The 26706-nt window shown below is 45.2% G+C and overlaps 4 protein-coding genes across 8 annotated transcripts in view; 2 read left to right on the forward strand and 2 right to left on the reverse strand.

Annotated features, from left to right (window-relative positions):
• LOC122399515 (teneurin-a) overlaps positions 1-15745 on the forward strand; it is a 99225-nt gene extending 83480 nt beyond the window's left edge. For 3 of the 4 annotated variants that reach the window (XM_043400241.1, XM_043400245.1, XM_043400242.1), the window contains 8 exons: positions 3694-3813; positions 5338-5516; positions 5742-5893; positions 6056-6714; positions 6775-7010; positions 7078-10397; positions 10462-10645; positions 10713-15745. In XM_043400241.1, coding sequence (XP_043256176.1) covers positions 3694-3813; positions 5338-5516; positions 5742-5893; positions 6056-6714; positions 6775-7010; positions 7078-10397; positions 10462-10645; positions 10713-11674 — 5812 coding nt within the window. In that variant the 3' untranslated portion in view covers positions 11675-15745. The remainder of the gene's footprint in view (positions 1-3693; positions 3814-5337; positions 5517-5741; positions 5894-6055; positions 6715-6774; positions 7011-7077; positions 10398-10461; positions 10646-10712) is intronic. The other variant, XM_043400243.1, reaches the window with a different exon arrangement.
• Positions 15746-15945: 200 nt separating this feature from the next.
• LOC122399471 (CD151 antigen-like) lies at positions 15946-17832 on the reverse strand. The gene is made up of 6 exons (XM_043400170.1): positions 17611-17832; positions 17324-17506; positions 16486-16656; positions 16281-16370; positions 16105-16224; positions 15946-16020 (listed from the first exon to the last, which is right to left on the reverse strand). Exons 1-6 carry the CDS (start codon positions 17830-17832, stop codon positions 15946-15948), a joined length of 861 nt encoding a protein of 286 aa, XP_043256105.1.
• Positions 17833-18148: 316 nt separating this feature from the next.
• LOC122399454 (deoxycytidylate deaminase) lies at positions 18149-19888 on the forward strand. Its single transcript, XM_043400148.1, has 5 exons — positions 18149-18382; positions 18463-18698; positions 18846-19059; positions 19172-19298; positions 19397-19888. Exons 1-4 carry the CDS (start codon positions 18342-18344, stop codon positions 19242-19244), a joined length of 564 nt encoding a protein of 187 aa, XP_043256083.1. The 5' UTR covers positions 18149-18341; the 3' UTR covers positions 19245-19298; positions 19397-19888.
• Positions 19889-22667: 2779 nt separating this feature from the next.
• The window catches only part of LOC122399456 (N-alpha-acetyltransferase 15, NatA auxiliary subunit), a 40514-nt gene continuing 36475 nt past the window's right edge, over positions 22668-26706 (reverse strand). Inside the window, exons 9-12 of one of the 2 annotated variants that reach the window (XM_043400154.1) lie at positions 23620-23813; positions 23416-23524; positions 22983-23235; positions 22668-22903 (exon numbers count right to left, since the gene is read on the reverse strand). In XM_043400154.1, coding sequence (XP_043256089.1) covers positions 22765-22903; positions 22983-23235; positions 23416-23524; positions 23620-23813 — 695 coding nt within the window. In that variant the 3' untranslated portion in view covers positions 22668-22764. Of the gene's footprint in view, positions 23236-23415; positions 23525-23619; positions 23814-26706 lie in introns of both variants that reach the window. The other variant, XM_043400153.1, reaches the window with a different exon arrangement.

The raw sequence follows: 26706 nt of genomic DNA on the forward strand, positions 1-26706 counted from the left end.
TCTCATTCGCTATCTCTTTCTTCCTGTACTTACCTATCTACCTGTGTATCTCTTTCTATCGTTTCTTTCTTTTGGGCCCGATGGCTGCGTTCGCGCGCAGGCTGCTCTCGAGAAAGCAGATTCAATCGTTTCGGTATAAATTCACCGACTGCAGTTGCTTCTGGAGATGTCCTCACACGCATCGATCTAACAATCTCGTCCAGTCGACGATCGGTTGCATCACGTTTCTGTCTATAGTTTAACAACGTTTGACCGTGTTCGATGTATGATTCAGCCGCGCGCGAAACCGCAGCCCCTTCGGTCCGTTTCACACCTACATTAAAAACTACTATCGTACGAATTGTCTCTGTGTTATCTGTGATATGTCGTCGGTATGTTGTCTTCCCCCGCCGTTTCCTCCCGTCTGTTCTTTTTGTTCTGTTATGTATTGTCTTCTTGTCCTTAGCGCTAAGTTAGCTACGTCTTACCCCCGTAAAATGGCTCTAGTATGTTTGAGAATCGTGTTCTTATACGATACGATATATATATATATATACATATATATACCTGGTCTTGTGTTGTTTTGTGTTGCCAGGCTTGCACTTTTATGTACGTATAAACCCCATTGTCTCGAATTTGTCTCTAGTGAACTTGTCCCTAGCATTCACACGAAAACGCTGACTTTATCGCGCGCCTCTTGTTGCGTCCAAAAGACTCTTGCGTTCCATAACCTTTTTTTTCTTCAACTGTTTCCTTTATCCGTCGTTACGAAGCATTACGATATATAATAACAATAGAGATGACGAAAAAAAAAAGAATGTATAACGGAGAGAACACAAACGATGAACGACAAAATACGAACGTGTCTGCCACGTATTTTTTCATTTTTTCTTCCGTTTAACCGACGAATCGGCAAATATGTTATGCAATTTACGGAGATCGGAGAACAACCGTACCGAAGCTTTTCTATACACGACGACGATAAATGATGATCATGAAAGGACCCGAAAGGACCATCCCTCCTTGTCCCTTGTCTACGTCTGTTATCACCTGTCTTACAATGTGCCAATAACCCCGTACACCAATGCCCTGTGTCTGTCTTGAACCGATCCGTGCTATCTACCCACCGAAAGTGTATCATATGCCAAAACACGACCAAACCCTCTTTTTAAGAAATCGATTCTAGTCCGATCGCCGCGTATCCTACGAAAGTTACACGTCTATCGTTCGGTCCCGCGTTCGCCACGGCATATTCACTCGACCCGTCGGGAATTTTTCACGCGCGGGAATCAGCAAACGTGATTTGAAAAGAGAAAGAGGAAAGAACAAACAGACGAGAAAAATAACAAAAAAAAAAAAAACAAGAAGAAAAGAGGAGAGAGTCTCCGACACCGAAGGAATTCGCGAGAAACGAAATGGAAAGGCACGAAAAAGATCCGACGTACCGTATCCGAAACGAGAAGATAAACAAAACTGAAAGAAAAAAAGAGAGAGAGATAAAGGGAGACAGATGAATCGGTAATATTGCGTCGGAGTGTCGCGCGATTTCTCTCTCTTTAACGAGACACCGTCCGTTCTCTTTTTATTTTCTTCATTTCCCATCGTTCGAACCGTATTGTATATTTAAAAATGAAAAAATATATAAATATAGGTTCGATAGTCTGCTGCCTTCGAGATCTCGGTGTGTTCGAGACCGTTGACTACGCATCCGTTCTCTATTTTTCCGTTTCATTCTTTCGATTGGTTCACACTTGAGTTTCTTTTTTTCTTTTTTTTTTTTTTAACCATTCACTATGGTTTGGACTTACCAGTAGTGACGACTGTGCCTGCCACCTTGCTGTGCCCGTACTTGGAGGATCAGCACCCCGGCTCGTTGTTTGATCCCCAAGTCAACCGACGAAAATGGTGGCACGGTGCGCGCAGCCGGAAGTAGTTCCCGGGACCTCGACGATCGTTCGTTACGGGGGGAAAGTGCGATCCTCCAAGAACGAATCATGCCCCCATACGCAATCCCTTAGGGACCGATTAATATATTTATATATCTACATACCGAACGCATCTATGCAGCCTATTACACGGCCTCCGATTCACTCTTGCAATCACATCGTGATCCTTAATTGCTTCATAATACTTCGAGTCTCGTACAGCGTCAAGCTTACCTATTATACCAACTTTCTATAAGAGAAACTAATTTTTCTAAACAATATTCAGGGATTGCAAACTTCTCTCGCGTAGCGACTTAGCCGGAAATCCTGCAAAGTTAAATCTTCGCGCGCGTTATTTAACCTTACTAGTACAGCCTCTCTCCATATCGTTTGTTCTAAGTTTATACACCGGATCCGCCCGTTGAGGCATTGACACGCGACTAAGCGTCACCGTGTATATTTATCTTGTTTACAGGCATTATTATTATTCAATGAAAGGCACTGTGACAGGCTGCGTACGTATGCGCGCGATACACCGCATATTCTATATATATATTATTATTATTATTATTATTATTATTATTATTATATTATTATTATCTACCTACCTACATCGATCTCATTATATTCAGCACTACACAGATCGCTTAAAATATTCAGCTTTAACATACTCCAACTTTATATATCGCAGATAATCCAGCCCTGAAATTTATTACGTACCATATTTTTCATTACGCCTATTACGTATCTATTACATGATATATATGCATGCGTTCTACTCTCACGAAAGTACCAAAAACCCACGATAACTCCCCCTTATTTACCTGCCTCGGGACGATCATTCTTTATTTGCCGAATGATCTTCTTTTCTCTCCGCCCAACTACCCCCCAACCCCCGAAAGACAGTGCTCGAAAACCAAAACAATATCCACAAACAAGAACAACAACAAAAAAAAAAAAAAAGAGAAAAAAAAATGAACGAACAAAAAGAAAAACATGTTCCCGCCTCGCTGCCAATGCAAGCGCGCCCGCGCCCGCCATTATTCCGCGTTTGTAGAATCAATTTGCATCGCTTCCCGATTCCCGATCGTAGCCAATGGAGTCGCGGGGACCGTATTGGCAGCGAAGTGAGAATATTGGATCGCATTGAACCGTTGACCGCGGAAGCTGATTTGACAGACGGAGTCGATTGTTCGCGCTTAGGATACCTTGCAGAGAGAGAGAGAGAATCGATTCGATTTTTGTCTGGAACTCGTTCGACGGAGCTGGGCAGATTTTATTCGCGTGTATCGATCAGAAGTTTTTAAATTCGTTCGCGATACATCCTTTGCCTAAAATAATTCGACCCCTCGACGGCTAGCAATTAACGTAGACCCAACTGTGATATAGCCCAGGGTCCAAACGACCGATCAAGCTTCTCTGTGCAAGATAAAACAGTTCTCGCGAACGAAATTTGGCCAACTCTGCCCTCCAGCATCGTTTCCGTCGGTCGTCCGTCTATTGCAGAGGGAAGGAATGATCAGACCTGGAAGGAATAGCGAGTCGTATTGGGTCAGACGTCCACGTTCCACTTACGGATGGCATCGCATTCTACTTACAGATGACACCACGTTCCCCTTGACTCGGGGCTGATCTTTCTTTCCCCTAGCAATAGACGCGTTCCGTTTCCGGGGTTTCTTATTTTTGTAATTTTTTGATTCGCGGGCTTCGAATCAGCGTTCCGCGGCGCGACGGATCAACGACACGATCCGATTTCAAGAGACCTCGATATATCTTTGATTTGTAACAGTCGAGTGGCGGTGATGCGAGGCCAAGTTGTAACCGAGCAAGGGATCGGAATAGTAGGCCTCAGAGTGTCCGTGGACAGGGACTCTCGCTTCGGATTCACGCTGACCAGAGCCGACGGATGGTGAGTAAAATTTTTGTTACAAATTGCCAATACGTATTTTACGAAACGGTTCTATCAAGCCCGGAAAAGACAGCGGCCAGACCGTGGAAGGGACTTCCATTTGCTCGTGATCGAACAGTCGAAACGAAAAAGGACCGCGCGCGGTCGATTCACGGGGTTTTAGAGCATCCGGCCGGGGATGGAGTTGGTAGATATCCACGAACGTCGGTACACCGTATGCATGACATTAGTATTTGTGCAGGAGGATGCGCGGCTGGCGTGTACGCCAGCTTGGACGTCCTTCGTAATAGGATCAAGGCTGCATTGTAGCGAAGGGCGGGAGGGTGGGGGGAGAAGGAGTCGACGGGAACACCTATATCAACCAGGTGTATAGTAATCCTGGCGAGGATAATCCTGAAACACGGAGCTGGAGGAGTTGGCCCTGTAAACCACATCAAAGCCCGAGCTAATGATGTCGAAAGCTTCCTAATTACTCCGTGCAAACCTGCGTGATTAGTCTGACCTCCGTTACCACCATCAGCCCACCTTGCTTCGCCCCACGACTCTACCGCCCCCTCCGCCCCGCCTCGCCATCGCTGTCGAAATTTTACGATAATATGCTGAGCTACGAATGAGAGATTGCATCGCGGCGAAATCCCCGTCGAACTCGTCGAAACGTCGGGCGTCTACGACTCGAAACGTTCCGCGAGTTGTTCCGGGTAATCCCCGCGAAGCCCGGAATCGGGCAAAACTGTTGTACTCGTCGCTTCTATTTCGCATTAATGAATATACCGGAACCAGACGACGGATTGGCAGTTATTGCCGCGGACTGGGTTTGATAAACACCGGGGAAACGCGAATGTTTGCGGCTGTTTGATTGCGAGTACCCTTGTGCACGGCTTACGCTAAGTCCTCCGCGAGCAGGCAGACCACTCCGTCGGGTATTCCCCTTGCATTTCCGAGTCGGACTTCAGAATCGGATTCGCGATACGCAAAAGTTGCGGGAACAACGGATATGCCGGCTGGGTCTGGAAAGAAGGAAGTGATCCGGATTCTACCACCTTAGACTTCGATGATTTTCAATGTCTTGTGAAGTGGAAGATTTTTCGTTTTTATGCATCGATGCATCTAGAAGTAATTACCCGACAGCACAACTGCACGCTGTAGATGGTCCATTGTCTTCGTTCCTTTTATCGATGACTTCCTTCCAAAGTGTATTTCAAGATCGAAGCTACTTTGTTCCGAATTGGAATTCTGTTTCGCTTCGGCTAGAAATGCATCGCAACGATACTTTAAATCTACTTCTTATTCTACAGCAGTCCCGATAGTATATCTTGCAACTTCTCCTGACACAATACCAAATTTCTTTTTTAAAGTTCCGCAGCAATGTTAAAGAATTTGTACGACTGTTGCGCCCGAAACTACCCTTACGGTTCGGTCACAGCTGAGGCTAACCGACGTGTATCCCTTATCGATCGACCAGACACCCCCGAACGCAATACCGGAAGCGGTATAGTTTGAAATGCATTTACCTACTTCGATCAGGTTTGACGTGCTGGTCAACGGCGGCGGAGCAGTGACGCTTCAGTTCCAGCGTAGCCCCTTCAAACCCCATACGAGGACCGTGTTCGTGCCATGGAATCAAATAGTGGTCCTACCGCCCGTGGTGATGACCCTTAACATGGAAGACGATAAATCCAACCAACCCCCCAGTCCAGCTGTCGGTAAGTATCGCTTCTTTCTACATCGTTCTCGTCTTTTTCCGTTCACCTTCTGTCGCGTTTCGTCCGATTTGTTTCGTTCAAAAAAGTAATCGCTAGTTCTGATCATCATCGGAGAAGCAAACGAGGTCGTTCGAAACCTCCCTGAACGTGTGTGCCGTCTTTGTTCCGTCCTTGAGTGTTTTACGTTTTTAAGTTCCTTACCATTTATGGCGTACAACATAATAGGCTTCCCAGGGATATCGATGGGACTCTTTAGCGAGCACGGCCCGTGTCTGGAGCACGACCATGAGCTCCTGCGCCCCATCATCGTCAGCACTTGGATGCCGGAAAAAGTCGGCGGTCTGCCCGGCAAGAGTTTGGTGTTCGCCGAAAGTCAGGTAAACAAATTGCCCGTTTGCACCCTCCTCGGAACTTCCCCGGTCCAAGTCAAAGCACCGTCCCAAGGCGATTTAAAATTCAAATGTCCCTGGGTCCTTCCTCCCTCCATCTGGTGAACAACGTCGAGTTTTCGATGCGAACGGCTGACCGGTTCTTTGCAGATCGTGCAAGAGAGTATCGCGATTCCGGGCTCGAACCTCCACTTGATGTACCAGAGCAGCCAGGCGGCCGGGTACTTGTCGACGGTGAGGATGCAGCTGACCGGCCCGTTCATTCCGAAGTCGCTGACGCACGTGCACGTGCACGTAGAGATCGAGGGCTCCCTTCACACGAAGACTTACGAGGCGGACCCCAATCTGACGCACACCTTCGCTTGGAACAAACGGAACGTTTACAAACAGAAGGTGTACGGCGTGGCGCAGGCCAGGATCTCGATAGGCTATCAGCACTCTACTTGCGAATCGATGATCTGGGAAACACAGACCGCTACCTTGCAAGGATTCGACGTGGACATCTCGGACATCGGCGGCTGGGGCCTCGACATCCATCACCACTACAACTTCCACGAGGGTATCCTTCAGAAAGGCGATGGCACCACTCTCCACTTCAAGCAGTATCCGCGCACCGTAAAAGTGGTGATGGGCACTGGGCTCAAGAGAAGCTTGGTCTGCCAGGACTGCAACGGACTGGCCAAGGACGCTCGACTCTTGACCCCGGTGGCCCTGACCAGCGGTCCAGACGGCAGCATTTACGTGGGCGACTTCAATCTCGTCCGCAGGATCACGCCTGAAGGAAACGTCTACACCGTGCTGGTCTTGAAGTAAGTGTCGAGCTTGCACGGGGTGTCGAGAACAGAAGTAATTCGTATTTGCATTCACAGCGCGACGCAGGTGGCCTACCAGTATCACTTGTGCGTCTCTCCGGCCGACGGACACCTCTACATCAGTGATCCTGAAAAACATCAGATACTCAAGGCGCTCACGCTGAAGGTAGTCCAGAACCCCAGCATCAACATCGAACCCGTCGTTGGAAGCGGGGAAAGATGCATCCCTGGTGACGAGAGCCACTGCGGAGACGAGGGACCAGCCATTCGTGCCAAATTGGCTCATCCTAAAGGTAACAGGACGTCTTAACTTTGCAAATTGAATGGGAAACAGTTTGATGCATCGTCTCCATTTCGTAGGAATCGCGATCGCAGCCGACAAGACCATGTACATCGCCGACGGGAGGAACATCCGGGCAGTGGATCCCGACGGTATCATTCACACTTTGGTGGGCCATCACGGTCACCATAACCATTGGTCGCCGGCGCCGTGCGTCGGTGCCATACCCGCTCATCAAGCCCAACTCCAATGGCCGACCGGATTGACCCTAAGCCCCCTGGACGGTTCCCTGCACTTTATCGACGACAGGCTAGTCCTGAAGCTTACCAGCGACCTGAAAGTGCGCGTTGTAGCGGGCACGCCTCTCCACTGCACCAGCAACACCAACGGGAACAGCAACGACGGGGACCTCGTCGTCAAGATGAACTCGTCGATCACCACGAACCCCAAGAAATCGGAGGAGGTGCTGGGCTCTGTGTTGGCGGTTGGCTTCAGCCCAACCGGGGAGCTTTACATAGCGGAGAGCAACTCGCACAAGGTGAACTCCATCAGGACCGTGGACAGCTCCGGGAAGATGTCTCATTTCGCTGGCCAGCAACAGCAACGGCTGCGCGACCAATGCGAGTGCAACAACACCACGCCCAGCACGAAAGATCTGGAGAGCTGCGCGTGCACTGATGACGCGAGCAGCACGGAGACCCTGTTGTCGTCCAACGCAAAGTTCACCGCGATCTCCGCCCTGGCGATCTCGCCCGATGGTGTTCTGCACGTGGCGGACCAGGGCAGCCTGCACATCCTCGCCCTTCAGCCCTATCTTCCGAATCACGACGAGAGCGGAGAGTTCCACATACCGTTCCCACCGACCAACGAGGTTTACGTGTTCAATCGGTACGGTCAGCACATCTCCACGAAGGACCTGACGTCCGGGAAGACGCGGTACTCGTTCCTGTACAGCAAGAACACGAGCTTCGGTAAGCTGTCGACGGTGACGGACAGCGCTGGGAACAAGATTCAATTCCTGAGGGATTACAGCAGCGTGGTCAGCTCGATCGAGAACACGCAGGACCACAAGTCGGAGCTCAAGATATCCGCGGTCGGATTCCTGGAGAAGCTGTCCGAGAGGGGCAGAGCAGAGATCGCTCTCGGTTACGATGGCTCTACCGGGTTGCTGACCAGCCGATCGGGAGGCGGTGAAACGTACATTTACAATTACGACAGTCTGGGACGCGTGACAGACGTGATTCTGCCTACCGGGGAGAAGTTGAAGCTGTCCTCGGACTTGTCCGACGACGAAGGCTTGTCGGTCAAAGTGTGGGCTCCCCTTCGAGCTCTGTCGAAAGGCGACAGGCAACGGAACGTCGAATTCGTCATGAAGAACGAGAAGTCGAAGATGCTAACGATCACCGACGGCACGAAGGTCAAACAAGCTGTTGCATTTACGAACAGTAGCTTGGAAGTTCTCCTCCCGGGCGGTGGAAGGGTCCTCAGCGCAGCTACCACCAAACATCCGCTGTTGGAAGCCGCGTTACCGGTGGAAGCTGAAATGTTACCCATGTGGAGCTACCAGTTGATGTCCTTGGGAGAGTTGACCAACACCATGACCACCACGTACAGCTTAGTGGGCGACGTCAGTCACTTCCAGCAGACGCTCAACAGAGAGATTTGGGTGAACGACACCCGGGTGATCGGCGTGGAGTTCGAGCAGGCGTTCAGTCGCGAAACGTTCTACGACAAGACGAGGAATCCGCTTCTGACGGTGACCTTTGATCCCGCTGGTCTGCCTCTGACCTGGCAGCCTTACGAGCAAGGTCACAATCTGAGCATAACGTACGACAGATTCAATCGCATCGACAGCTGGAAATGGGGCGGATCCGACGAGACGTACGGCTACGATCGCCACGGGCAACTAGCGGAGGTGACCAACAGCCAGGACGGCACGAAACGGTTCACCTACAACGACTTCAACATGCTCTCCAAGATCACTCTGGCCAGCGACAGACACTTCTCCCTGCAGTACGACGACGACGGTGGGCTGCGTCACATCATCCTCCCGTCAGGAACCAAACACTCGTTCTCCTGTCAGGCGTCGCTGGGCTTCCTTCGAGTGACGTACACGCCGCCAGGATGCAGCAGGGTGTATCTACAGCATTACAGCCACGACGGGAACCTGCTGCAAACCGTGTTTCCGGGTGACGGTGCCCGCATCGTCTACAGGTACCACACTTCCGGTCAACTCGCCGAAGTTGTGCACGGCGACGGTAAAAGCGAGATCAGGTACACGGAGAGCGGTTTGCCGTCCGAAGTGATACACTCTGAACGCGACGTGGAGTACAAATGGGATTACCAGTACAGCGCGGGTCTCCTCGTGGAGGAGCGCATCGACTTTGGCGCCAAAACTGGCCTCAGCAACGCCAAGTTCACCTTCGAATACGACTCGAACTTTCGACTGATCAACGTGCAGGGCAGAATAGGCGGTCAGACTCTGCCCACTCACACGATGGCGTACAGTCCCAGGACGGGTATGCTCGAGCAAATAGGGCAGTTCAAGGTGACCAGGCCACAGTCCAACGAAACCACCGTGTTCGACGGCACGGCGCTCTTCTCCAGAATGACCGACGACAGGTTCTTGGAGACCCAAGTGACGCTGACCATTCATCAGCTGGAGGTGTTCAGGATGGAGTTTGCTCACGATTCCCGAGGTCGTATCAATCAGACCAGGACCTACACGCGCAACATAGCTGTGAACACGTACACCAACGTGAAGAATTACACCTGGGACTGCGACGGTCAGTTGACCGGCGTCGAGGCGCAAGAGCCTTGGGGGTTCAAGTACGACGGTAACGGGAACATGCTGTCGCTCACGTACAGAGGCAACACGATACCCATGGAGTACAATAACATGGACAGGATCGTGAAGTTTGGCGAGGGGCTTTACAAGTACGACAACAGGGGCTTGGTGGTGCAAAACGCCAGAGAAGAACGGTTCAATTACAACGCCAAGGGCCTCTTGGTTCGAGCCACGAAACGCGGACGGTTCGACATCAGATACTATTACGATCACCTGGATCGTCTCGCCACCAGGAAAGACAATTACGGAAACGTTACGCAGTTCTTTTACAACAATCAGAAACGGCCTCACGAAGTGAGCCAGATATACAGTCCGCGGGACGGTAAACTAATGTCGTTGGTGTACGACGACAGGGGACATCTCATCTACGCACAAGTCTACAGGCACAAATATTATATCGCCACCGATCAATGTGGCACCCCGATCATGATCTTCAGCCAGTACGGCGAGGGCATCAGGGAAATCATGCGATCGCCCTATGGACATATCGTTTACGATTCGAATCCGTATTTGTATCTACCCGTTGACTTTTGCGGGGGACTTTTAGATCAGGTAAGACGGTCATTGATAACTAGAAATTGTTTGCAAGCTCGACGTCTAATTGCTCGATGCGCAGGTAACTTCGTTGGTGCACATGCCGAACGGGAAAGTCTACGATCCGCTGATAGGCCAGTGGATGTCGCCATTGTGGGAGAACGTTCTCGACAGGGTGGACATCCCGACGCATCTCCACCTGTATAGATTTAACGGAAACGATCCTATCGATGTCAGGCACACGGACAGGGCAAATCAGCCAACAGGTAATCCGTATTCTATTCGTCGGAAACACCGATCCGCAATATACTCAACGCGTTTTCATTTTCCCAGACCACATATCATGGATGTCGCATCTCGGGTACGACCTGAAGAACCTGGCGCCGCAACTGTTCCCCGAGGAGCTGCCCGACAGCCTCGTTCCGCCCGCCCTCGGTCCAGGCACCTCCATCTTCGGGAAAAAGAAGAGAACCAGGAACCTGAGCGTCCAATCCGGCTTCCTCGCTCATATCGCGCAGAGGCATTCCGGCGACGCGATCAGTCTATCGGCGCCGCCGCGTTCCGCGCTGAAGAAGGACACCAGCGAGCTGATACCGAGTCGTCTGGGCGCAGCAACCGATCCTCCGTTCGGGAAAGGTATACTGGTGTCCAGGACAGAGGATGGCCAGGCTGTCGTGTCCAGCGTGCCAACCGCGAACGCCATCTACGGCGACGTGTTCACGTCGGTGTTCAACCGTTCCTACTTCCTGCCGTTCACGTTCGTCGTGCACAGCGCCCAGCAGGACGCGTTCTACTTCGTGAAGGAGGAGACCTGGCGAGCCAGCGAGGATCGCGGTCAGCTGAAGCGTCTCGGCGGTCAGGTGAACACGACGTTCCACGAGAACGAGAACGGGAGCGGGAGCAGCTCGCTGATAGACGTGAAGATCCACGGTGTCAGCTACGTGGTGAACCTACGTTACGGCACCACCGCCGAGAAAGAGAAACAAAGACTGCTACATCACGCAAAGACGACCGCGATTCGCAAGGCCTGGCACAGGGAACGCGAAGCCCTGAAGGCGAACACACCGACGACGATCGAGTGGATGGTGGCGGAGCAGGACGAGATACTGAAGTCGGATCGGGCGTCCAACTACGAGGGCGAGTACATCCACGACGCGCAGCTGTACCCGGAGCTAGCGGAGGACCCGTACAACATCCGGTTCGTGAAGAAGGCGGTCGACCCGTCCAGCAAGAAGCGACGCAGAAGGAGAGGCGCGCCCACCTGTAAGCTGTGGTGGTTGGACAAGATATGCTAGATCGACCTAGCCGGAGTCCTCCTCCCCCGAGCCGGGAGAACTGTCCAAAAATCGAAGCAACAGGAATTTTCGAACGTGGCGTGAGAGAGAATCCGAACGGATCGGTTGACGGGAATCGAGCCGCTGTACCGCGCGGCGTCCGTATGCACACGTAAACGTACTGAACACTATCAAAAAAAGTTTTATACCAAAGTCTATTTGTGTATTTCAAAGATGCCAAAAACATTAAGGTTAATATGATTATATTGTACCGTGATAGGGTGTAGTGTGTAAGGGTTCTAAACACGTGCGGCGTTTATGAGAGATGGACGCGAAACGTTCCGAGATACCTGTCTCTCGTACCCGTAGAAATTGGGGAGGGGGGTGTTGTAACGGAAAGAACCGGAAGTAACTCGGATGTTCCTCGTCGCGAGGCGGATAGTTCTCCTGTACGACAGACGGTGCCGTGCTCGGCAGGTCTGGGTTAGCGAAATTCGCCAAGGGACGGCCCGGCATTGATAGAACGCGACGCACCATGAGGAAACGACGAAAGCCAACGACCGCGGGAGCAGGCCATTCGTCGTTGAGGCGAATCGAGTGAGAGAAACTAGTCAATATATAGCTTTACATTGACGTAGAAACTTTTTCCAGTAGGATAAGAACGACGAGAAGAGTGTGGACGCCTACAGGGTGTACTCGCCTGTCGCGATATCTTAGCCGTACTTAGATTACCGAACGACGAGGATCCAGGACCAGACGCCTCGATCACGAGAAAAATAACAAAACGAAACCGGGATACGATAGGTACGCTAACGTCGCGAGTGAAGGAGACACGGAGGCGCGTGTATCTCAACAATGAATGGCCCTGTGGAAGCGGAAGAGGAAGAGGAGGATCGAGAAGGACCCGGCGTCCAACTTACGATGATCGAAGGCTGGAAAACGTTGAGGTGTACTATAAAGTGGTGCTTTCTCGTGCGATGAGAATCGGTGCGACAAGTAACGAGGGTGAATAGTTAGAGGACATCGGAACATACTAAATAGCGTGGCTAAGGTATTTTTAACTGATGGATGTGTCCTATCCCCGTTCCCCCTTTAGCGCCAGCGTCCACCACTTCCTCGAGGATTTCTATATGTCGCGTCGTGTACGAATCGTTCGAAAGGGAGGCTTTATCGTTACTCCGGGGGCTATCGGTAGACGAGAACGGTCCCCCGCGACCGACGACGATCACGGGGCAGAAGGAAGCGTCGGGCGTGCGAGCCTATGTCTGTCTGTTTATGTAAGCCACGCGAACGTGGACAAACTCATTATCGGTAAAAAAAATAATACGTATACACAATATACATATTCGTGCTTGCTGGATATGAAATAACGAACGTTAACTATCGTTTCTTCACCGAGTAACTAAGTGTGTATATCTAAATTAACGCTGATCAGTACCGATCGTTTCGCTGTGTACTGAACGCCATATACGTCTCTACGTGCATAAGATATTATTTAACACCGGCCCCCCCCCCCTCCCTCGGTAACCCTCCACCTCCCGATTTCCAATAAACTCTTTCGATGCACGAACCCGTGACTTTGAGCTATCGAAAATTAGCACCGAGAAGATTTCAAACCGCGTATTCAAACTTTTCTGTGTCTTAGCACTCTGAACCCCTTCCCGTTCTTAACCCCCCAACCCCCCCTCCGCTGGTTTCCTTTCTTTCGATATGCCCCTCGATTGCTCCAACGCGTTACTTCACCGCGTTTTACTCGAAACGTTTATATAACTCGCCATATTGAATACTTTGCGACGGCTTTAGGCGGCGCCGTTTTACGGGATAGATAGATGACAACACACTGACATTCGCTGTCCGGATAGATGAGAAAATTACAAAACGAAAAAAAAGATAAAACCTTATACGCTGAGTGTATAAACGAACAGAAACAAAAAAAAATGAATTATATATATATATAGAAAGGAGAGAAAGAGAAAGAGAAAAAGAGAGTTATATAGGAAAGCTTCGTAATGTATTTTTGACTCGAACTCGAGTGTTTAGAGCCTACGGTAACACCAATTCTTCAAACTCTGCGGTCCAAGCGAGCACTCGTCGGTTATACGCTCGTGCCCCTAACGAGGTCGAAGGCGGTCTTTGTTTTAATAATAACATAGATATATCTATACGCTGCATCGGACACACGTCACGCGTACTTCGAAACGCGTCCGTTCTTTCGCACTTTCTCGTCTCCCACCCTCTAAATTAACGCTGCCAACACGAATCTCGGCGAAAGGACGGAGCATCGCGCGACGAACAGACCCTCGAATGATCGTTGGTGATCGAGCCACAACTTCGATTCGTGGCCCTCTAAACACTCACACTGCCCACCCACTCCGCCCCCTCACCCGCCCTTCCACTCCGTCACACCTCGCCCACCAGTCCCATTTATTCGTATCTGTAACCGTATATAATTACCATTGAATCGGCAATGGCGTTCAAAGAATCGACTATTTTTTAAAACGAAAAGTAAAAAGGTATCGAGTGTCAAATTATTGAGAGAAGAGAGAGTGTGTGTGTGAGAGAGAGAGAGAGAGTAAAAGTTATGGTGGTATTCTCAAACCGTGCAGGGTCGCGAGAACGGTACCGCAGCTTGTTCTTCGCGTTCAAATCGTGCCAGAAAAACGAGAACAGTAAAAAGGCGAAGCAAATGACGAGTGAACTCGCTCTCTAACTTCCGTGAAGTTTCGACTCGTTTCGCGGGAAAGAAATAAATGGTAATGAACAAAACGGGAACTTTTTATACGTTCGCCCCGACGAAGTTTTTCGACCGCTGGGGTTGACGCGATTATTATAAATATGAATATATATAAATATATATATAAATATAAATACTTCTGGAATTAACGGGGTAGAAATTGCTCGAAGGGGCAAAACCGAACGATTATTACGATTGTATTGATTATAAACTACGAACTACACGCGGATCGTATATACGAGGAGATTATGAGAAATTATGAGATCTATGGCCGGAAGCTAGCTGAATCCGTCGGACCACGTGGGTGTATGCTTACTCGATTCTCGCGAAGCGAAACCTCGTCCTCGTCGGCGAGTCGAGATCAGGAACAGCACAGAAGTTTCGAGCACACGGGAGAGAGTGATATAATTAAAAACAAAGAAAAATTAATATTGAGGAAAAAGAGTGTGAGAGAGAGTACGAGAGAGAGAAAGGAGAGCGAGTGAATGCAGAAGAGTCAAGTCATGCTGCAGCTACTACGACCACTACCTACCCCTTAAGTAGATTAACGCTACTTTGCTGCTGATCTAATTGTTTACTGTCACGTGTTGCTGTAAACCTAAACTACCGATACGATATATTTTATTTATATAATCTAATCGACTGTATTTATTGTAAATAGTCACGATGTTTGCTATGATATAATATATCTGTAATTGGATGGAACCTGCCTGAGACTGCGCCCAGCCCTGTCCTCTATAATTGTGTCTCTTTGTACTCGCGTACACACGATACACGTACACACAACAAACACACACACACACACACACGTACGTGGACACACAGATCTATATATATATATATATATATAAAGGTAACGAAGAGAGGGGGACGATTCGATTATCAAGAATCCGTGGACGAGCAGGTGCAAGCACAGGTATTAGCTTATCTGAGCGACGAAGGGAGAGATAAAGACAGATCTGTAACGCGTCCGGCGAACTATTACGATGTCAATATTTCGTCTCGCATTGGACGACAATTCGAGGAGCCGTACTCCTCGTTGTCGTAACTCTGCTCCACCCCCCCCCCCCAACCCCTATATCGATTCCGTGAATCTCACTCATTCGGGAACCCTTTCGAGGATGAAAGCGAACGATGGTCACAGATAATTTTTATAAATGTATTTCCCCCCATCCCCACCCGGCCCCCGGTACTTTCGACGAACTCCGGATCGATCGATGGTCGTCGTAGAGGCGCTCGAAAGAGTTTGGCAAAATAACAAAACGAAAAAGAAAAAGAAAAAGAAAAAAAAAAAAAAGAAACGATATAAAATTCCAATTGACGAACCGCTGCCACGTCTGGCACACTGTGTCACACAACCCAACCAGCATGTCCAATAACTTACAATATTACTATCATAAGTACAATATATTAAATGTTTTCAGAAAATATATGATCTATATATGATAATAAAAACGGGAAAACGTTTCATTGGCGAGTCTGTAGTTCACGTCATTTTGATCCTCGTTCACCTTCGCCCTCGTGCTCTCTGAGTACGGTACCGCCCCCTCGAGCCTAATTATCCGCGATCGGCTGTGGACGGACGTTCCTTCATTCTAACCAGGATGCAGATTGCTAGCAGGAAGCTTAGCAACTGCAAATGAAAATCGTTCGAGACTTTATTCGTGTCCTTTTGATTTCAAGTACACTGTACTGACTTTGTTCGGCAGTGACTTACTATGATCAGGAAGATCAAGAGCGCGGATATGCTTATCGCGTGAACGTGTGACTTGAGTAACAGCATGGCGTTTCTCAAACATCCAGTCTTGAATGCTACGGCATCCGTCATTCGTATGCACTAAAGAACATACGTTTATGTAAACGCGGAAGGATTAATTTTCGTAAAACCTTTACTTCTTCGATGGAATTGGCGCAGCAACTTTTCGGAATGCTGACGTGATACTTGGCCCAGTCACTCGATGACTTGATTCCACAACATTTCAGCTAAAAACACAGTTCTTTCTTAACTTCTCTATAGTACAGCGTATGGTAAAATACTTTCACTATTGTAACTAATAACTAGACCATCTACTGAAAATAAACGAAGAGGATCTTTTACGTGTCTCTGAGTGTTGTCCCAGGATTCTCTACTCGACAAAAGGGAATTATAAGTTTCCATAGTAGTGACCATGTCTTTCTGGACGTTAATCGTGATATGCTCGAAGATCCAGAAACTCGATATACCGCTAACAAATATAATGCAGAGAAACAACAAGCAACACGTAGCGTACTGAAACGAAGTAATACTCTTAGATCCTTTAACACAAAGTAATACCACAGACGAGGTATACGAGTAGTCCACCTTATGAACTTTCTGTGCAGCGTCAAACAAATTTATTAAAAATTAAAAACGAATTTTTAAGGAAAATCGACAGGGAACAGGTGTTGAGATTTTTCGGTGAAAAAAAAATTTTCAAATCGTTCTAAAAAAATTATTATTAGCTGTAGAGGTGAATTACAAACATTTTTGGTAAATAGACATACCCCCGAAATCCTACGCACTTTCGAGAAAAAAATTCAGTGGGTGGACAAATTTTTCGACGAAATTAAAAAATTTCGAATCATTGTAAAAAAATTATTTTCAGTTGCGGGGGTCAGTTACAAACATTTTTGGTGAAATCGCATACCCCCGAAATCCTACGCACTTTCGAGAAAAAAATTCAGTGGGTGGACAAATTTTTCGACGAAATTAAAAAATTTCGAATCATTGTAAAAAAATTATATTCAGTTGCGGGGGTCAGTTACGAACATTTTTGGTGAATACGCATACCCCCGAAATCCCACGCACTTTCGAGAAAAAAATTCCTTACCGAAAATCTAATGCTTCCTCGAAATTTCATGAAAAATTACATTGGATGTAAGGTCTACTTGTATACCTCGTATACGGTAATACCTACGATGTTCAAAAACTTCCTTTCTTTTCGAATTAACCCAATAATTCCACACAACGACATCAGAGACCCGACGAGACCAACAAACAGTATAGTTATCAGGAAGAAACGGTGGCCCATCAATCTTGACATTATTTTATCGTCAGTAAGGGTCCATATCGATGTTACAACACCGACGATGCCTGCAAGCTTCGTTTATTTAAAATAAAGTTAAAGGACGAAGAGTAAACTAATTACAGCGTTGGATTCGTACTCATATATTCTATAATTTTAACGTTTCTTTAGTAACTCACGAACGTTGCCGCGTTGATCGTTAAAAAAACGGGTTTGATGCATCGTTGCGACAGGCGATCGTACGGGGAATTGTGGAAACGTATTCCAAGAAAGCGTGACCTTTTGTCGGTAGACACCGTCCCATTGCTATCGGTGACATCCTCGTCTTCCGTTTCCGTTTCATCTTCGTGTCTGTCGTCCTCGTGATTTGTTCCCCCGGTAAAGAACTTGTTCCAGTTCATGTATATTTATACGATCTGTCTGAATTTGGCCAAGAAAATAATTGACTGGAAGTATGCGAGGTCGGATTTTAGTTGTTCAAAATCGAGAAGGCAAATGTGAGCCTTTCTCTCTCGACTCCCACGAGGCGGTCCGAAATTACTTCGGGCATCTTCGGAGAATCGAGAAAGAGGGCACGTGTCAGTTTGCCTTTGTCAACTTTCCGAAACTCCACGAGTTCACGTACGCGTGATCCGGCATGTGTGAGCAGGGCGCCTCTGATATTTACTATACTTTGTATTTGACAACCAATCACATCGTCTTACAGTCACATGACTACTTCCGCCCTCTCCGGCCCGTGAACGGAGCAAAGTACACGTTTTTGGAGTAGCGATTATGTCGGTTCAGCGTTCACGCGTGTGCATATATTTCATATAATTTGTACTCGATTCGATAGCAGTTTATACACATACTATACGTATTTTTTACACATAAATAAACCTGTAATAACTTTTAATTAATAAAATTTACAATGGCGAAAAACCACGCTGCCGTAGAAATTACTTCCGAACGGTATATATCGAGTGATCTACATAATTTTGAGTAGATTCTCTAGTAGATATAGTGCGAGTACATAATTTTTGTTTCCGTAGCAATGTTAACAATAAAAGCAAGTCGTATATCAATTGGGATGAATATTTTATGGCAATAGCCTTTTTATCTGCAAAACGCAGTAAGGATCCTTGTACGAAAGTGGGTGCATGCATAGTGAACAATGAAAAAAAAATTGTTGGTATTGGCTATAATGGAATGCCTACTGGTTGCGACGATGACGAATTTCCTTGGACAAAGGACAGTTCTAATCCCTTAGAAACGAAGTATTTTTATGGTAAGTTTAAAGCAAGTAAAATTATACAGACATTTTAAGGAAACAGGCGAAAGTATAATACCAAGAAAATTGGAGTTACACTCTGACATTTAAGTTGTAGAGTACGATGTAATTATATTTTTATAAATAACAATATTAAATTTGCAGTATGTCACGCAGAAATGAATGCTATTTTGAATAAGAATTCCAGTGATGTTAAAAACTGCACTATATATGTCGCCCTTTTTCCATGTAACGAATGTGCCAAAGTAATAATACAATCTGGTATAAAGACAGTTATGTACATGTCAGACAAATATGCACATAAAGTTGAAATTATAGCTGCAAAGAAAATGTTTGATGCAGCTGGTGTTGAATATAGGTACTTAAATTTAATTGTATCTTTTAGTATTAAATCTACTGATAGTTCGATGATCGAGTGTTTTTAAATTCAACAACATAAATGTCTGAAATTCCGTAATGCTTGCCCGTAGACAATACATTCCGAAAAACCAAAAAATTGTGATCGATTTCACCGATATTAATTGGAACGAAATGACTCAATAGCCATCCACACCGATAAAAAAATAATATACGAACGTGGTTGTAATAAAAAATAACGTAAGTAGTAACAATGGTAATGTTCGTAGTAAAAAAAAGTATGCTCGTCGTACATATACTCATGATTTATTTCATTTTTACTCTTGACATTTTTGTAGGTTGAAACTTTCAAGTATTATTAATCGTTCGGTAACACATGAGAAATACGGTTCATGTTATTGTGGGATACTCGCGTGCTCGAAGGACCAGTTACTATTATTTACATATAAAATTTAGTCGGGGAGTAGGTACAAATGGAAATGAAAAATACCTCGTCGTATTTGAAATTTTTACAGATCCAGTTATCATCACCTTTAATATTAATGACACGAGGTTATAGAAAATAAATAAAATAATGTACAGAAGGCGAAAGAGTTTAGTAATAATACAAAGATACTACGAAGTATTTAATATTGTCCGCAACTGTGTTGCAAACTATTTACTGTACAAGTGTAAACACTGATACAATAAAGTATGGCATAATAGAAATATGTAACAGTATTTATCATTTTTTTTTTTTTTCGGAACGACTGAAGGAAGGGCGATTGTTGATACGTGATATAATATTTTCTTGTTGACTCGTTATTAATATAACAACAAAGAGAAATTGAACATAGTTTTGATATATATGATAATAATAATAATAATAATAATTAATTAATAATAATAATAATACATTTATGTACATACTATACATATTCCAGTTTTTGTCTTTAAAATAGTACTTCACTTACGTTCGTAGTCACAACTCTAATGAGGAAAGTTACATAAAGAAAGTAATTATATATGGTGATTGAATTCATCATATAGAAAAGTAAGTTGTTGCAACGAAGGTGCATGTGCAGTTCACGTGTATAAATATCAACACTTACAAAAAGCTTATACGGTACTATGAACGCATGGTTTGAATATATGAATGGAGTTATCTATTGTTACTATCCGTGCGGCTAAAACTATAATAAAAGATTTCTTGTATTAGTAGAAGTTTCCGAAAATATGATGAACAGCTTATTGCAAATGGCAGTAATATACTAATACAATGATTAAAGAAATAAATAATCACATTTCGCGTTCGATAAATATTAATTTGTTCGTTTTGTTTAAGTCTCTTTAATTGGAACAAGAAATTATCTTAGGAGTTAATCGTATACGTTAAAAAACTTGATACGAGCCCTATATGATGAATTCATTTACATGAGGAGATGGAAGAGGATCTGGGTGGCAACCGTGCTTAGTTTTTTTATTTATCAGATCGAATCAAGGATCTTAAAGGCGAATCTGAACTAAACCTTTCAAAGATCGATATACCATCCGTAATCAGCATTGTTTATTTTTCAAAGTTTTTGATAATTATTTACGAGAGAGATAGAAATTTTTTATATTGAGGTAATAACCTCCGATAAAGATTGGAGCAACTAATATGTACATCTTTTTCCAAACGTAATAGCTTTGCCAAAGTTCTAAGCGTATTGTAAAAAATATATCAAAAGAAAAATAAAACATCAACGCTTCGGTAGATGCATGGTCGGAACTTGGTGTAATGTGAATGGACATATTTATGTGTATTAATTTCGAATGAAAGCTGGCCACAAGAAGACACTTGGTTTGTCGACAAGTTGAGTATGATGATCATAATATATTTCATTTGCGTGGTATAACAGTTAAATGATCGATGGCAAAGTGAATGAGTAAATCATCTACATTATCGCTTATGTTACGATATTTACTCGCATAGCCCTGAGAAACATTCCATGCATTTACAGAAGGTGTTTGTTCGAGAATTGTTTGCATTTATCGTATTTTCATAGAAGATTATTCCATCGATTAATTTTTGTCCCGTATTGCATTACTTGACGAGCGAATCGAAATGTTTAATATACATTACCATGAACACCACTTGATGCAATTACCATATTTTTATGATTACCATTAAGTTGACTTTGAGTAAGTTTTAACATTGGCGTAAGATTAATTAATCGCAAAAATTATACTCTATGACTTAAATAAGATAGGAAATGTGTACATATATATGAATGTATATATATATATATATATATATATATTGTTAAAGTAATAGCTGAAGTATGTACAAATATTATCACTAATTTGTAGTATCTGCATCTTATGGAATTTTCTCGTTTGTTTAAGGAAATTCACAACTTATAAGTATGCGTCGGTATTTCAAAAATAAATGAGGTAATCATAACATCGGTTCGACTTATATACCGGTAAACTTCAACATTACCTTTTATTAAAATTTCCGTAATCCGTTGACATACAGATGCATGATATCATTTTCATTTTCTTTTTTTTTTCGTTTTCCTATCGACACTTATTGTTTTTCGATTTATGATATACTTTGGTAATTTGCGTATACAATACGCACTTTATTGTTCCTATAGTAACTTTCACAAGAGACTTTCGCGAAATGGACACTACTTACGTATTGACCGCTCTCGATGGAATATCAGGGCTCCAATCCAAACGTAGATCATTACCCTGGACTTAAACACAGGAATAAAATATGCGTGTGGGGTGTGTGTTTGTGTGTATCTAGAGGGGAAAAACGAATTAGACTGTTACGTTCACTTTTTAGTTTAAACAGTTTTGCGAATTAAGTGAACTATTAGTATTACGACTTGGAACAAAGTCTATTCAAAATGTAGCAACGAACATGCGTGGTACAATAATCGTGGTGCTCGATGATCGTCTAGTTTCCAGACTCTACACAGTAGAGTATTTATGTAGACAACGCTGTAAATAGTACACCTTAACATCGAGTAGAAATATTCATAGAACGCGCGCGTATGAATGTATACAAGTCTTGTATTTTGTACCAATGTGTTAGTTTCGCACGTCATTATATTTTACACACTGCACCCCCACCCTACCCCACCCCGTCCCCCCCCCCTTTTTTCACCACCTACACCCCTTCCCATCCCGTCCATCTTCACTAAACATTTCACACTTTCTCGACCATTTTTTCCTAGCGTCGATAGAGCACGTTTAATTCGTTCTGTTTCAATTGTTAATTAATATTTAGCTACTTAGCCATCCTTATCCTTCGTTCACCTAAAATTCGGGACCGCGTCGGTGGCGCGTGGTTCGCGGCCACATCGTGTTGTATAATTTATTAAGATTGTTTATGCCAGCACTGTCCCAGCACTGTTCACACTACATGAAACCCTCCAGGAACGGTTCGTGTATAATACATGCTTATATCGTTTAATTAAATCCGCCAAATTTCAGTGACTTCTTTCACTATGTCCTTTCCTCGATATCTCGTATTCGTTCTTTAAAGTAACGAGACCTTTTTATGCTTTCGTTTCCCTTGTTTGTCGTTTTCAACGTAGTCCAGAACGCTCCTCCGCACTCCCCTCCTTTTCACCCCATTGCCTCGTCTAACTACAAAGAGATTCAGCGACGCTGACGAGCGCGTGCCTGGATCAGTTCTTGATGAAATTCTCTTTCTCTTGGTGATTGGCCGTCACCTTTGTTTCCGGCGGTCGGAACGCGGTCGCGTACGGAAAACGTTTATGGCATCGCACCACGAAATCGTCGAGCAACGAGGGCAAGAATGGTCCCAGTTCGCCGTTGCGTAACGATTCCAGCACTTTCGTGCAATCCTGCAACGTTACCGATTCGAGATCAAAGTTTAACACGAGGAACAGAGCTTTTGCATGCTCGGCTGGATCGATCACGTACATCATCTTCGCGGCCTGAAGGAGATGCGGCAATGAATTTCGATTCGCCTTCAGGAATTCTCTGTTCAATTGCATCGGCGTTAAACTCCTGTATATACCGGCGGTTTGCCGTTTCACGACTTCGCGTACCGCTCCTACCAACGGCGAGCGAGAAATGTGCAACATAAAGCGTACCAGACACGAGTGAAGGTCTGGATTGTTCGGGTCCAGCCCATGTGCGCGTTTTATCGACTTTAACATCAGCAACTTGCGACCTGCAACAAAGAATTTCTATTTTTAATACCCTCCAAGACAGGTTCAATTCTTTGTTACAGCGCTGTCCACCCCTATTACTTTCTGTTTCATCTACAAACCTACCCTACGATTATAACTGTTTAGATTTTCGGTCATTATGGCTCTTTTGATAAGATTTCAGGTTGAAAATTTCTATATACCTTTGCGAATGTAGATCTCGAACGCCATAAGATGTGTCTCTATTCTATTCGCTGCCAATTTCTGCAGCGGTTGTAAAAACTTGATCGCCTGTTCCAGGGGGTCCTCGACCTGGAAAACCAATCGGTGTCGAATTGTTTCAGGATCGATTCATAGATCTCTATCAGCTATCGTGTAAACTAGATCGTGTGTACGCGTATACTGACCCTTTCCAATTTCTCCGGTATAAGTTCATCTAGCGTGGGTTGCTCTAAATCGGGATCGGCCTGTTGCCGCGATTTATTGTGTTGTTCCCTCTTTTCTTGAGCTTGAGCAGCCAGTTGTCGTTCCAGTTCAGCCTTTCTGCGTTGCTTCCTCTGCTTGTTTCTCAATTTCTTCAGTTCGGACGGCGCCAAGTTCTCTGCAACCAAAAAGATGAAACAAAGATGAAACAATTATGCAAATTTTATAACTTAATAATAACACGTTGTTGATATATTACCTTACCTCTGATTACTCAAAATTGGTACCTGATGCAAAGTCATATTTATGTATAAGCATTTCGACTCGAATAATTTAGTAAGGAGAAGAACGGTAGCGACTGGTAACGTCAATTTTGTTGAATTACCTAAATCGTTCCTAATAGCAGAAAATGTACGTCGTTCTGAGATTCCAGGCTCCGCGGTATCATTCTAAACGCTATAACTGTCCCCCGGTGACTCTTTCGACATACGAGACTTTTACCTGGCGCTCTGCGTCGACCAAGGTCAAACAATGCACCACCGACCGGTGGCAAAAGCAATTCCGCCGGTTTCGCAAATCCTTTTCTAACTTTTCCTCGCCTCTGGTCGCGGCCAGACCCACCGACAGCTGTTACAGTGGGCCTGGCATGCGTGCACGTGTCACGCGTGCACCTTGGTCACGTGCAGCCTCGACTCTACCGTGAGACAGTGACAGGAGCAAAAAGTGTAACTCGCGCCGGTTTCGATCGCGATCTATCGATCCTAATCGCACGGGTGAAAAAGTCTAGCACGTTTTCTCGCTTTCGGTGATCGAATTTTTAACCAAAAACGCTTTAAACTATCAGGGGAAAGGATTCTGCTACCCTAAAATTAAAATACCTTTCGAGCTAATAACCTCTTTTTTTTTTCTTGTAAAAATACAATAACCGATACTACTTTCTAAGACGGGGAAAAACTGGGACGATTAGCGTATTACGACCTCTGTTTAAAAGAAAAACGTGTAATTAGTTTGCAACATCTTAAACAAACTTAAACGCGTAATGGTGTAACGTAGAAAACGCGCAACCGGCACTTAAACAATTATGTATTTAGGCGAATGCTTGTTTAAATGATCGTAAATACGAATGAATAATATGAAATACGTATTGAAATGTGTGTGTTTCTTATTTAACGACTCTCATTCATCACGCGAAAATAATAAGACAAAATGGACGTGAAAGAACTGCAACAGGCACGGGTGAAAGGACGAGATTTGACGAATAAAACTGTTTTAGAATCCAAGTAACGAAACTGAGTTTAACATTACTGTTTAATTATCATTATTGATGAAGTAAATCTTCAATAAAGACGAGACTTAATATTTTGCCTTATTTTTAGAGGAAGATTCGCGAGTAACGAGATCGATCGCCAAGATTGTTCGACGATTCATCGTCGAGATTGTTCGAATTTATTGCGCTAATTCCTCGACACTTAACTTGTTCAGTGAGCATCAACGTTTTAATTGCCGCCCCATTAATGCAGTTTTATAACACGAAAATCACGCGCGCTTTCCAATTATGTAAGAAACAGTCAATGCGTTATTAGAACGCGGTAGAGACTGGTTCCATGCTCCGTAAAATTCGTGAATGGCGTGGAAATTACCGCGATACCTATGCCCCATTCCTCGGACGATTTCTTTTTTCTATAAACTGACAATCGTGCTCGATTTCTATGCACAACGCTTAATATGTTATAACATAATTATTCTTGGTTACGCAATTTAAATCCTATATAAACACGGCAGAAATTATAAGAAAAAATTCAACGTAACTTTTGGCACAGCCTACGCACGATATCTCATTCGGTCGAACCGATCGAAACGAATTAATCCACGCGTATGTTACCCGCCAACATGTAACCGTACCATTAATTAAACCTCAAGAAGAAAAAAAACACCATTATACGGGAACAACAATGAACCGAGCTCTAAAGTAATTGTGCTCGGAGAAAATGGGCCGAACGACTATTTCCCACACAATGGGTCCCGCCACGATAAAGTCTGACCAAGTGGACAGGTATCGTGTAACACGTCTCTGCATCAGTCCGCGCCATTATTCTCGTACAGCAAACGATACCTAGCGATGGGTTCGAAACCGATACACGCTAGAACGTGATTAAAATTTGGACAATCGCGGACAGTTTGCAATTCATGACACAGGATCGTAGATAGAAAAGCGAAAGACCTCATCACCGTGATTCATTGGCCATAATAGTGTTACAGATGCTAATTTATTTTTGATTTTGAATCATTGATTGATTCTGTATCATTCCCATCGCTGCGTCTATTCGAATGACTGTCGCACTTCTCCGCAGAGAGGAGGGAGTAATTCGATAAATGTAGCTCGTTAAAGGTTTTCCCATTGATAGACCGCGGCGGTTTTAATTGGTCGCCCGCTCGCAGTTTCTCCACCTCGGGAAAATATTGTTGCCAATTAGGGGCCGGTATGCGACTACCGGCGAAGAATTTTTCATCCTTGACAAAGGGGGACCTTGTGCGTATTACGAGCGTGCTCGGGAATGTGGAGCAACAGGCGGCGGGCACGCAACATTTATGCAAATTGCATCCCCCGACGACGGCCGATTATGCACGTTGACCCGACGTTAACACGTTCACCTGGCATTTTTTTCGTGGCACATTTGGCCCAAAAATCAGGCTCTGACCCCGTGGAAGACTTACTGAAGCAACCTCGGACGGAAAGGTCCCGGAGCTAACGTTTCGATCAACTTGTGGACGTTAAGAACGCTAGCGAAGGATTTAAGGATCGATCGCTCGCATGCAAATCGAAGGAATACCGGGAGAAATCGCGGAGAATTCGCACGCGAATGCACTTGCACTTTCTACAGTTGCCGGAATTGTGTGAAATTCGAGGGGCCGAATAGAAATCCATCGATCATCGACGAACTCAAAACCATCTGCATTGGAATGCAACGAGGGATCCGCGAGTTTCGTAACGGAGGAACGTCCGTCGATTAAATTTTCGAAGGTGTTATCCTTCTCGTCTTGATTCTCCGAAGGATCTGTTAGTTTTCATT

This window comes from Colletes gigas, unplaced genomic scaffold, assembly GCF_013123115.1.
Source record: "Colletes gigas isolate AHSC1104 unplaced genomic scaffold, ASM1312311v1 Colletes_gigas_Sc00013, whole genome shotgun sequence".
In the NCBI taxonomy this organism is placed as follows: Eukaryota; Metazoa; Arthropoda; class Insecta; order Hymenoptera; family Colletidae; genus Colletes; species Colletes gigas.